The sequence below is a fragment of the Oncorhynchus masou genome, chromosome 16 (assembly GCF_036934945.1).
Source record: "Oncorhynchus masou masou isolate Uvic2021 chromosome 16, UVic_Omas_1.1, whole genome shotgun sequence".
NCBI classification, from domain to species: domain Eukaryota; kingdom Metazoa; phylum Chordata; class Actinopteri; order Salmoniformes; family Salmonidae; genus Oncorhynchus; species Oncorhynchus masou.
Window position 1 is genome coordinate 25,239,551 of NC_088227.1, and position 12,597 is coordinate 25,252,147.

The 12,597-nt window shown below is 47.7% G+C and overlaps 1 protein-coding gene across 14 annotated transcripts in view; it reads left to right on the forward strand.

Annotated features, from left to right (window-relative positions):
* Nucleotides 1-12,597, forward strand: part of utrn (utrophin) — a 339,503-nt gene that overhangs the window by 278,035 nt on the left and 48,871 nt on the right. For all 14 annotated transcript variants that reach the window (XM_064991301.1, XM_064991300.1, XM_064991305.1 and 11 more), the window contains 2 exons: nucleotides 2,653-2,819; nucleotides 9,911-10,022. In XM_064991301.1, the coding sequence (XP_064847373.1) occupies nucleotides 2,653-2,819; nucleotides 9,911-10,022 (279 nt within the window). The remainder of the gene's footprint in view (nucleotides 1-2,652; nucleotides 2,820-9,910; nucleotides 10,023-12,597) is intronic.

The following is a 12,597-nucleotide window of genomic DNA, read 5'->3' on the forward strand; positions in this document are numbered from 1 at the left end:
ATGTAGATAGGGGTGTGCTCCCTCTGCTGTTTTGTTGACATTTGTTGACGTTGAGAGAGAGGTTATTTTCCTGGACCCGCTCTGCCAGGGCCTCACCTCCTTCCTGTAAGCTGTCTCGTCATTGTTGGTAATCCGGCCTACTACTGTTTTGTCGTCTGCAAACTTAATGATTGAGTTTGAGGCGTGCATGGCCACGCAGTCATGGGTGAACAGGGAATACAGGAATGGGCTGAGCACGCACCCTTGTGGGGCCCCAGTGTTGAGGATCAATGAAGTGGGGGTGTTGTTTCCTGCATGCTTCTCTATCTGTCTGTGTGTGTGATCTCAGGGTTCTAGGATTTCTATCTGACATTTAGCCCTAACAGAGCCAGAGGTCACAGAACGGGGACACACACGCAGGAATAGGTTTTCAACGTTCCCCTCTTTGACCGAAGCCATGTTGATTCTTAGGGGGTGTTTGCAGTGTGTGTGTGTGTGTGCGTGCGTGCGTGAACTGTGGACAATTTCTTCCTCGAGTCCCGGATATTCCCTCTCAGAATGTTTACTCATTGACCTTTGTGGGTAGTCGTGGCAAATGAAAGGTCATGTGTGTGTTCTGTACAGCAGCCGTCTCCACGTGTAAAGGGATTTAATACCCACTACAGGATTCCGAGAACAGGGCTTCCTAAACCTTGGGGCTAAAAAACTTTGACATGGGCTAGTAGATCTGGACACTGCTGAAGTTATAAATATCAATAAATATATAAGTATGTAATGACTGACATGACAAGAGGAACTGATGATGCACTGAATCAAATAAAATGTATTTATAAAGCCCTTCTAACATCAGCTGATATCTCAAAGTGCTGTACAGAAACCCAGCCTAAAACCCCAAACAGCAAGCAATGCAGGTGTAGAAGCACGGTGGTTAGGAAAAACTCCCTAGGAAGAAACCTAGAGAGGAACCAGGCTATGTGGGGTGGCCAGTCCTCTTCTGGCTGTGCCGGGTGGAGATTATAACAGAACATGGCCAAGATGTTCAAATGTTCATAAATGACCAGCATGGTCGAATAATAATAAGGCAGAACAGTTGAAACTGGAGCAGCAGCACGGCCAGGTGGACTGGGGACAGCAAGGAGTCATCATGTCAGGTAGTCCTGGGGCATGGTCCTAGGGCTCAGGTCCTCCGAGAGAGAGAAAGAGAGAGAGAAGGAGAGAATTAGAGAACGCACACTTAGATTCACACAGGACACCGAATTGGACAGGAGAAGTACTCCAGATATAACAAACTGACTCCAGCCCCCGACACATAAACTACTGCAGCATAAATACTGGAGGCTGAGACAGGAGGGGTCAGGAGACACTGTGGCCCCATCCGAGGACACCCCCGGACAGGGCCAAACAGGAAGGATATAACCCCACCCACTTTGCCAAAGCACAGCCCCCACACCACTAGAGGGATATCTTCAACCACCAACTTACCATCCTGAGACAAGGCTGAGTATAGCCCACAAAGATCTCTGCCATGGCACAACCCAAGGGAGGGCGCCAACCCAGACAGGATGACCACATCAGTGAATCAACCCACTCAGGTGACGCACCCCTTCCAGGGACGGCATGAGAGAGCCCCAGTAAGCCAGTGACTCAGCCCCTGTAATAGGGTTAGAGGCAGAGAATCCCAGTGGAAAGAGGGGAACCGGCCAGGCAGAGGCAGCAAGGGCGGTTCGTTGCTCCAGAGCCTTTCCGTTCACCTTCCCACTCCTGGGCCAGCCTACACTCAATCATATGACCCACTGAAGAGATGAGTCTTCAGTAAAGACTTAAAGGTTGAGACCGAGTTTGCGTCTCTGACATGGGTCGGCAGACCGTTCCATAAAAATGGAGCTCTATAGGAGAAAGCCCTGCCTCCAGCTGTTTGCTTAGAAATTCTAGGGACAATTAGGAGGCCTGTGTCTTGTGACCGTAGCGTATGTGTAGGTATGTACGGCAGGACCAAATCAGAGAGATAGGTAGGAGCAAGCCCATGTAATGCTTTGTAGGTTAGCAGTAAAACCTTGAAATCAGCCCTTGCTTTGACAGGAAGCCAGTGTAGGTAGGCTAGCACTGGAGTAATATGATCAAATTTTTTGGTTCTAGTCAGGATTCTAGCAGCCGTATTTAGCACAAACTCTAGTTTATTTAGTGCTTTATCCGGGTAGCCGGAAAGTAGAGCATTGCAGTAGTCTAACCTAGAAGTGACAAATGCATGGATTAATTTTTCTACCCCATTTCTAAATGACACCTTGTGCAATCTACTATTACAACTTTCAAGAGTAAGTTGAAAGCCGGACTGAGTTTCTTTAAAACATTTTTTGAATTATTTCTTTATTTTTGTCGCCTGGATGTCACCTGCATCACACTTATACCAGTACAGTCGTAACAACCTAAGAGTATCAAAATAAATAGTCATTTTCCATATTGAATAGGTTCCACAGTCCCCCCCCATACAAAAACTCCTCACTTAGATTTTGGGCGGACTAAACCCTCTTCCTCTCTTGTATAGTGCACTACTTTTGATATGGACCCTGGTTTATTGTAGTGCACTTTATATAGGGAATAGCGTGCCATTTCGGATGAAGCTTAGTAGTTGAATTCACTTTGATTTTAAATTTCCTCTTTCCTCTTCCTGTCCAGGTGACAAATAAGGTGGAGCTGGAGCCCAGGCAGTTTGTTGATTGGATGAGGCTGGAGCCCCAGTCTATGGTGTGGCTTCCTGTCCTACACAGAGTGGCGGCTGCTGAGACCGCCAAGCACCAGGCCAAGTGTAACATCTGTAAAGAGTGCCCCATTGTAGGGTTCAGGTAAACACACACACTTAGACCCACATACGCACAAATGTGCACCCACACACTCACACACAGCCACTTTGCATTCAACGTTAGCTCCTTAACACACATTTTCATACAGAGCAAGAGCTGTACGTTGAATACACCAACCCACATGCTCACTCACTCACACACACCCACCCAATGCACACACACACAGGGGAATGGGGGTGTGCTGGTCTCCCTGCTCTGAGTGGAGCAGAAAGGGCAGGCCTGCTCCGGAGGGTAGGCCTTTATCTAAATGTCAGTAGCTGATACACTCCTAACTAAATACCATCTGGAGAAGGACTTCTAGAATCACACACACACACACACACACACACACAAACAAAGGGACATCCACTGTGTACTGTGGGTTAGGGTCTCAGACTCTCACTGCTTTCTGTCTGTCTGTCTGTCTGTCTGTCTGTCTGTCTGTCTCACACACCACCTGTTAATATAATGTGAGAATAGTTCAATAGAATCACCCTCTTATGATTAAACAGACCTCAGATGTCCACATGCTAAACACATTATTGTTTTGAGGGTATGACATCAGTCACAGTATTATTATGCGAGCAAAATGAGACACAACATCATGCTAACCAGAGCCTAGTGTCTAGTGTAATGTTTATTATCTCTGGTCCTCGCTAAGTAGTTACACCAGCTAGAGAATGTCTTGAGACAAGTACCAGCAGACATTTGACAGAACACAAGCTTTTACAGGTCTGTCATTGATCCAAGGAGGGATAGAGAGAGAGAGGAAGTAGGAAGAGAGACAATGTAAGGAGGGAGAGAGAGAGAGAGGGGAAGTAGGAAAAGAGACAGGGTAAGGAGGGAGAGAGGGGGGAAGTAGGAAGAGAGACAGGGTAAGGAGGGAGAGAGAGAGAGAGAGAGGGGAAGTAGGAAGAGAGACAGGGTAAGGAGGGAGAGAGAGAGGAAGTAGGAAGAGAGACAGGGTAAGGAGAGAGAGAGAGAGAGGGGGGAAGTAGGAAGAGAGACAGGGTAAGGAGGGAGAGAGAGAGGAAGTAGGAAGAGAGACAGGGTAAGGAGGGAGAGAGAGAGAGAGAGGGGGAAGTAGGAAGAGAGACAGGTTAAGGAGGGAGAGAGAGAGGAAGTAGGAAGAGAGACAGGGTAAGGAGGGAGAGAGAGAGGAAGTAGGAAGAGAGACAGGGTAAGGAGGGATAGAGAGAGAGAGGAAGTAGGAAGAGAGACAGGGTAAGGAGGGAGAGAGAGAGAGGGGAAATAGGAAGAGAGACAGGGTAAGGAGGGAGAGAGAGAGAGGGGAAGTAGGAAGAGAGACAGGGTAAGGAGGGAGAGAGAGAGGGGAAGTAGGAAGAGAGACAGGGTAAGGAGGGAGAGAGAGAGGAAGTAGGAAGAGAGACAGGGTAAGGAGGGATAGAGAGAGAGAGGAAGTAGGAAGAGAGACAGGGTAAGGAGGAGAGAGAGAGAGGGGAAGTAGGAAGAGAGACAGGGTAAGGAGGGAGAGAGAGAGGAAGTAGGAAGAGAGACAGGGTAAGGAGGGATAGAGAGAGAGAGGAAGTAGGAAGAGAGACAGGGTAAGGAGGGAGAGAGAGAGAGGGGAAGTAGGAAGAGAGACAGGGTAAGGAGGGAGAGAGAGAGAGGGGAAGTAGGAAGAGAGACAGGGTAAGGAGGGAGAGAGAGAGGAAGTAGGAAGAGAGACAGGGTAAGGAGGGAGAGAGAGAGAGGGGAAGTAGGAAGAGAGACAGGGTAAGGAGGGAGAGAGAGAGGAAGTAGGAAGAGAGACAGGGTAAGGAGGGATAGAGAGAGAGAGGAAGTAGGAAGAGAGACAGGGTAAGGAGGGAGAGAGAGAGAGGGGAAGTAGGAAGAGAGACAGGGTAAGGAGGGAGAGAGAGAGAGGGGAAGTAGGAAGAGAGACAGGGTATGGAGGGAGAGAGAGAGGGGAAGTAGGAAGAGAGACAGGGTAAGGAGGGAGAGAGGGGGGAAGTAGGAAGAGAGACAGGGTAAGGAGGGAGAGAGGGGGGGAAGTAGGAAGAGAGACAGGGTAAGGAGGGAGAGAGAGAGGGGAAGTAGGAAGAGAGACAGGGTAAGGAGAGAGAGAGAGAGGGGAAGTAGGAAGAGAGACAGGTTAAGGAGGGAGAGAGAGAGAGGGAAGTAGGAAGAGAGACAGGGTAAGGAGGAGAGAGAGAGAGGGGAAGTAGGAAGAGAGACAGGGTAAGGAGGGAGAGAGAGAGGGGAAGTAGGAAGAGAGACAGGTTAAGGAGGGAGAGAGAGAGGGGAAGTAGGAAGAGAGACAGGGTAAGGAGGGAGAGAGAGAGAGGGAAGTAGGAAGAGAGACAGGGTAAGGAGGGAGAGAGAGAGGGGAAGTAGGAAGAGAGACAGGTTAAGGAGGGAGAGAGAGAGAGGGGAAGTAGGAAGAGAGACAGGGTAAGGAGGGAGAGAGAGAGAGGGGAAGTAGGAAGAGAGACAGGGTAAGGAGGGAGAGAGAGAGAGGGGAAGTAGGAAGAGAGACAGGGTAAGGAGGGAGAGAGAGAGAGGGGAAGTAGGAAGAGAGACAGGGTAAGGAGGGAGAGAGTGAGAGGGGAAGTAGGAAGAGAGACAGGGTAAGGAGGGAGAGAGAGAGAGGGGAAGTAGGAAGAGAGACAGGGTAAGGAGGGAGAGAGAGAGAGGGGAAGTAGGAAGAGAGACAGGGTAAGGAGGGAGAGAGAGAGAGGGGAAGTAGGAAGAGAGACAGTGTAAGGAGGGAGAGAGAGAGAGGGGAAGTAGGAAGAGAGACAGGGTAAGGAGGGAGAGAGAGAGGGGAAGTAGGAAGAGAGACAGGGTAAGGAGGGAGAGAGAGAGAGGGGAAGTAGGAAGAGAGACAGGGTAAGGAGGGAGAGAGAGAGAGGGGAAGTAGGAAGAGAGACAGGGTAAGGAGGGAGAGAGAGAGAGGGGAAGTAGGAAGAGAGACAGGGTAAGGAGGGAGAGAGAGAGAGGGGAAGTAGGAAAGAGAGACAGGGTAAGGAGGGAGAGAGAGAGAGGGGGAAGTAGGAAGAGAGACAGGGTAAGGAGGGAGAGAGAGAGGGGAAGTAGGAAGAGAGACAGGGTAAGGAGGGAGAGAGAGAGAGAGAGAGAGGGGAAGTAGGAAGAGAGACAGGGTAAGGAGGGAGAGAGAGAGGGGGAAGTAGGAAGAGAGACAGGGTAAGGAGGGAGAGAGAGAGGGGAAGTAGGAAGAGAGACAGGGTAAGGAGGGAGAGAGGGGGGAAGTAGGAAGAGAGACAGGGTAAGGAGGGAGAGAGGGTGGAAGTAGGAAGAGAGACAGGGTAAGGAGGGAGAGAGAGAGAGAGAGACAGGGTAAGGAGGGAGAGAGAGAGAGGGGAAGTAGGAAGAGAGACAGGGTAAGGAGGGAGAGAGAGAGAGGGGAAGTAGGAAGAGAGACAGGGTAAGGAGGGAGAGAGGGGGGAAGTAGGAAGAGAGACAGGGTAAGGAGGGAGAGAGGGGGAAGTAGGAAGAGAGACAGGGTAAGGAGGGAGAGAGGGGGGAAGTAGGAAGAGAGACAGGGTAAGGAGGGAGAGAGGGGGGAAGTAGGAAGAGAGACAGGGTAAGGAGGGAGAGAGAGAGGGGGGAAGTAGGAAGAGAGACAGGGTAAGGAGGGAGAGAGAGAGAGGGGAAGTAGGAAGAGAGACAGGGTAAGGAGGGAGAGAGGGGGGAAGTAGGAAGAGAGACAGGGTAAGGAGGGAGAGAGGGTGGAAGTAGGAAGAGAGACAGGGTAAGGAGGGAGAGAGAGAGAGAGAGAGGGGAAGTAGGAAGAGAGACAAGGTAAGGAGGGAGAGAGAGAGAGGGGAAGTAGGAAGAGAGACAGGGTAAGGAGGGAGAGCGGGGGGAAGTAGGAAGAGAGACAGGGTAAGGAGGGAGAGAGGGGAAGTAGGAAGAGAGACAGGGTAAGGAGGGAGAGAGAGAGAGGGAAGTAGGAAGAGAGACAGGGTAAGGAGGGAGAGAGAGAGGGGAAGTAGGAAGAGAGACAGGTTAAGGAGGGAGAGAGGGGGGAAGTAGGAATAGAGACAGGGTAAGGAGGGAGAGAGGGGGGAAGTAGGAATAGAGACAGGGTAAGGAGGGAGAGAGGGGGGAAGTAGGAATAGAGACAGGGTAAGGAGGGAGAGAGGGGAAGTAGGAAGAGAGACAGGGTAAGGAGGGAGAGAGGGGAAGTAGGAAGAGAGACAGGGTAAGGAGGGAGAGAGAGAGAGGGGAAGTAGGAAGAGAGACAGGGTAAGGAGGGAGAGAGGGGGGAAGTAGGAAGAGAGACAGGGTAAGGAGGGAGAGAGTGTGGAAGTAGGAAGAGAGACAGGGTAAGGAGGGAGAGAGAGAGGGGAAGTAGGAAGAGAGACAGGGTAAGGAGGGAGAGAGAGAGGGGGAAGTAGGAAGAGAGACAGGGTAAGGAGGGAGAGAGAGAGGGGAAGTAGGAAGAGAGACAGGGTAAGGAGGGAGAGAGAGAGGGGAAGTAGGAAGAGAGACAGGTTAAGGAGGGAGAGAGGGGGGAAGTAGGAAGAGAGACAGGGTAAGGAGGGAGAGAGGGGGAAGTAGGAAGAGAGACAGGGTAAGGAGGAGAGAGAGAGAGGGGAAGTAGGAAGAGAGACAGGGTAAGGAGGGAGAGAGAGAGGGAAGTAGGAAGAGAGACAGGTTAAGGAGGGAGAGAGAGAGGGGACGTAGGAAGAGAGACAGGGTAAGGAGGGAGAGAGAGAGAGGGGAAGTAGGAAGAGAGACAGGTTAAGGAGGGAGAGAGAGAGGGGAAGTAGGAAGAGAGACAGGGTAAGGAGGGAGAGAGAGAGGGGAAGTAGGAAGAGAGACAATGTAAGGAGGGAGAGAGAGAGGGGAAGTAGGAAGAGAGACAGGGTAAGGAGGTAGAGAGGGGGGAAGTAGGAAGAGAGACAGGGTAAGGAGAGAGAGAGGGGGGAAATAGGAAGAGAGACAGGGTAAGGAGGGAGAGAGGGGGGAAGTAGGAAGAGAGACAGGGTAAGGAGGGAGAGAGAGGGAGGGTAGGTAGGAAGAGAGACAGGGTAAGGAGGGAGAGAGGGGGGAAGTAGGAAGAGAGACAGGGTAAGGAGGGAGAGAGAGAGAGGGGAAGTAGGAAGAGAGACAGGGTAAGGAGGGAGAGAGGGGGAAGTAGGAAGAGAGACAGGTTAAGGAGGGAGAGAGAGAGAGGGGAAGTAGGAAGAGAGACAGGTTAAGGAGGGAGAGAGAGAGGGGAAGGAGGGAGAGAGAGAAAGTTGAATACATTTGGATTGAATAGTGTTGCACAGGTTAGACTTGAGGCTCCCAATGGCCAACACCCTGTTGTAAAGCAGAGCTGGTTGTCCAGACAGTGGGATATTATGAAGTAGAATATACCCTGAGTGTACAAAACATTAGGAACACCTGCTGTTTCCATGACATAGACTGATCAGGTATGTCCAGGTGAAAGCTATGATCCCTTATTGACGTCACTTGTTAAATCCACTTCAATCAGTGTAGCTGAAGGGGAGGAGACACGTTAAAGAAGGATATTTAAGTCTTGAGACAATTATGTGTGCCATTCAGGAGGTGAATGGGCAAGACAACATGTTTAAGTGCCTTTGAACGGTGTATGGTAGTTGGTGCACTCAACAGTTTCCCTTGTGTATCAAGAATGGTCCACCACCCAAAGGACATCCAGCCTAGTTGACATAACTGTGGGAAGCATTGAAGTCAACATGGGCCAGCATCCCTGTAGAAGGCTTTCAACACCTAGTAGAGTCAATGCCCCAATGAATTGAGGCTGTTCTGAGGGCAAATGGGGGGGTGCAAATTGATATTAGGAAGGTGTTCTTAATGTTTTGTACACTCAGTGTAGATCACCATAGTCATTCATTAGTGGTTGTCTGTGTCAGCGCTAATGAAAGATGTCTGTGTAGTAATACGCTGCATGTTGCTGTGTAATGGGGCGAGGGACGTGGGTTGTACTGTGCCCCTACTGTCTGATGTATCGCTGTGGGCTCTGTCATCAATCAGATTACCTTAGAGAGAGAGAGAGAGAGACCACACTCAACGTGCTGTATGAGGCAATAGCTAACAAGAAAATGCTCATCCATAAGCAGCGCTCCTAGTGGCCTGGGACATTAATGCAGGCAAACTTAAATCCGTTTTGCCTCATTTCTACCAGCAAGCACAGACTGGAATATTTTCCGGGATTCATCTAAGGGCATTGAGGAGTATACCACCTAATTCACCGGCTTCATCAATAAGTGACGACGTCGTCCCCACAGTGACTGTACGTACTTATCCCAACCAGAAGCCTTGGATTTACAAGCAACTTCCGCACCAAGCTAAAGGCTAGAGCTGCCGCTTTCAAGGAGCGGGGCACTAATCCAGACACTTATAATAAATCCGGCTATGCCCTATTGTATTCGCCGCATGTGACAAATAAAATTTGATTTGATTATATTTCCTGAATTAGGCCCATCTCAATTTACCTTTTATATTCTGTTTCAAGCACGATGATGAGGTGCATTGGGATAGAGCTGCAAGTGGCATTCTGAATTTTACACTGTGGGTTTGGGTGTGTATGTGTCCTCCATTTTGAAATTCACGGAGGAATTGGTGAGAGAACGTGGTGACAGAACATCGGTAGCTCCGTGTGAGGCCCTGGAATAGCTCAGATGAGAGCAGCGCAGGACACACATGAGATGCATGCAAGACAAAGAGAAATGGAGAAATCTGCACGATGCGCTCATCACTCTCATTCCCTTGTTTCTTCACTCTGTCTCTATCGCGGTCGAAACAAAGTGGCTATTTTCACGTCTGAGGAATTTAGAGAAAAGTGTCAGCCTATTTCAAACACACCTCCTTGTTATTGCGTTTCCATTTTCGTTTTTGGATTGCATTCAATAGCGTCTATGAATCACATGATTATGAAGGCATATGTATGAAAGTGTGTATTCATATTTTAAATGTAGTTCTGTCTTCGTAATGTACTTGTTTATTAATGTTCTGTATTATGTAATGTGTCATGTTTTGTGTGGACCCCAAGAAGAGTAGCTGCTGCTTTAGCAGTAACTAATGGGGATCCTAATAAAATACTAATACTATCCATCTCCCCCTCCCCTCTTCCCTAGGTATCGCAGTCTGAAGCACTTTAACTATGACGTGTGTCAGAGCTGCTTCTTCTCTGGACGAACCGCCAAGGGCCACAAGCTCAACTACCCCATGGTGGAGTACTGCACGCCGGTGAGGAACACACACACACACACACACACACACACACACACACACACCACCTTATTCTTCAGGAACCCGGAGCGCAAATTGGATTCAACCGAGCGAACAGTAAAAGACTTCTGTTCTTTGAGCTGTTTATAATTTCTGAAAGGCATTTTTCCAACACTGTTTCAGGTGAGAGAGGGAGGGAGGGAGGGGATTTGCAGAAATTGAACAGTCTTCTCTTTTTACATTAGTAGAGCTCACGCACAGCGTCTGCATATTGCTGAATGTCACACTTCGACTGGTCGGGGAATATGTTTATTTTCTTTGGGTGATTTAATTTAGTTTTTCAATCTGCAAATTTGATAGCCTGGATATTGATACAGACCGCCAGCCATGAGGAACAGCAATCACTCCTGTCCTGGCTGTGTAATGCTAACTGCCTTCAGTGACTGTGGGATGAAAACATTATACAAGTCATGTTTAAGCATGGGCAAATAATATTATAGTTTTCAGTTATGAAGCAGAAAGTCAAACTGCAATGTCAGACTTCCATATCCAATCTGGCCTTTCTGTTTCTGTCTGCCCCATTTCAGACAGCTGATATGGTGTATCACCTGTAAAATATTAGGCAATGTTAATAGGACCCCCTTTCAAACTAACTCCTTATTTACCACTGAAATGCAGGTATACCCCTTTTAAACATATCAGTGGGTAACTGGCAAATTGGGAGGGGTGGGGTCAGGGAGTGTTGTTAAACAATGAGGGCTGTTTGCATTTCAAATTAGGGCGGTGTTAAACAATTGAAGTGTTTATTCATTTACCTGCAAAAAAGTAGAGAACCATTCACACAGACCTGATACCTGTATTTTGGTTAGAGGGTCTGTGAAAATACAGGAATCATGACGAGGTCTTTAGGTGGGTTTTATTTGTCCTTTTTCTCTTCCTACACCTTTCAGATGTACAAAGACGAGGCAAAAAAGTAGCTGGTAAATGAGTGCGATTTCAGTCTGTGTATGAAGGGACATTAGTGTTAGCAATGTAAATGGGTAAGTCTGAAATGGTGGATTGGTGATCATCTGATCCATTTCACTGGAGAAGACCTGACAAAACACCGCTGACTCTCTCACTGTTGCTTCAGAACCACAGGCCACCTTGAGGAATAAATACTTTATTACACACCATGTGTTGAATAGAGATACTCTTTTATTGAATGAAATCAAACTTATTTCCTCAGAGAAATAAGCCCCTCTCTAAAACAATAGCACATTTACAGTACCCTCTCTTCCACACAGAACAAAACACATTTTGATGTTACATTAATGTCTCCAAAATTGATAAAGTACATATTAATACTGAGGGCTCGGACCATAACCTGATTTAGGAGGTAAAGATCAATATGATGCTGTGTAAAATGTCAGCCGCTGGTCCCATTGCGGTCGTTTTAGAAACATTGTCAGTTTCTCATATCGGTCCCACTGTTTATTTGATGTGCACAATATTGCTTTTTCATTTCATTGTAGTATTACTTTTTCATTTGATTGTTCCCACATTGCTAGTATTAATTATTGAGCAAAAACATGGTAGAATAAATTGTGTGCTGTGGTCTATTCGTCCCTCCGAAGTAGTTGTTTGGGCACAAGTTTGACAAGTCTCTCTATTGTGATTTTACAGACTCTTCTCTGGCACATTAGCCGACCTGCCACAACACACTATTCAAGCGCCACACACAAACCCTGCTCAAGTACTGAGATCTCTCTCAGTTCAATTCAAGGGCTTTATTGGCATGGGAAACGTGTTAACATTGCCAAAGCAAGTGAGGTAGATAATATACGAAAGTGAAATAAACAATAAAAAGGAACAGTAAACATTACACATACAGAAGTTTCAAAAGAATAAAGACATTCCAAATGTCATGTTATGTATATATACAGTGTTGTAACGATGTACAAATGGTTAAAGTACAAAAGGGAAAATAAATCAACATAATGGGTTGTATTTACAATGGTGTTTGTTCTTCACTGGTTGACCTTTTCTTGTGGCAACAGGTTGCAAATCTTGCTGCTGTGATGGCACACTGTGGAATTTCACCCAGTAGATATGGGAATTATCAAAATTGGATTTGTTTTCAAATCCTTTGTGGATCTGTGTAATCTGAGGGAAATATGTGTCTCTAATATGGTCATACATTGGGCAGGAGGTTAGGAAGTGCAGCTCAGTTTCCACCTCATTTTGTGGGCAGTGTGCACATAGCCTGTCTTCTCTTGAGAGCCATGTCTGCCTACGGCGGCCTTTCTCAATAGCAAGGCTATGCTCACTGAGTCTGTACAAGGTCAAAACTTTCCTTAAGTTTGGGTCAGTCACAGTGGTCAGATATTCTGCCGCTGTGTACTCTCTGTTTAGGGCCAAATAACATTCTAGTTTGCTCTGTTTTTTTGTTAATTCTTTCCAATGTGTCAAGTAATTATATTTTTGTTTTCTCATGATTTGGTTGGGTCTAATTGTGTTGCTGTCCTGGGGCTCTGTGGGGTGTGTTTGTGAACAGAGCCCCAGGACCAGCTTGCTTAGGGGACGCTTCTCCAGGTTCATCTCTCTGTAGGTG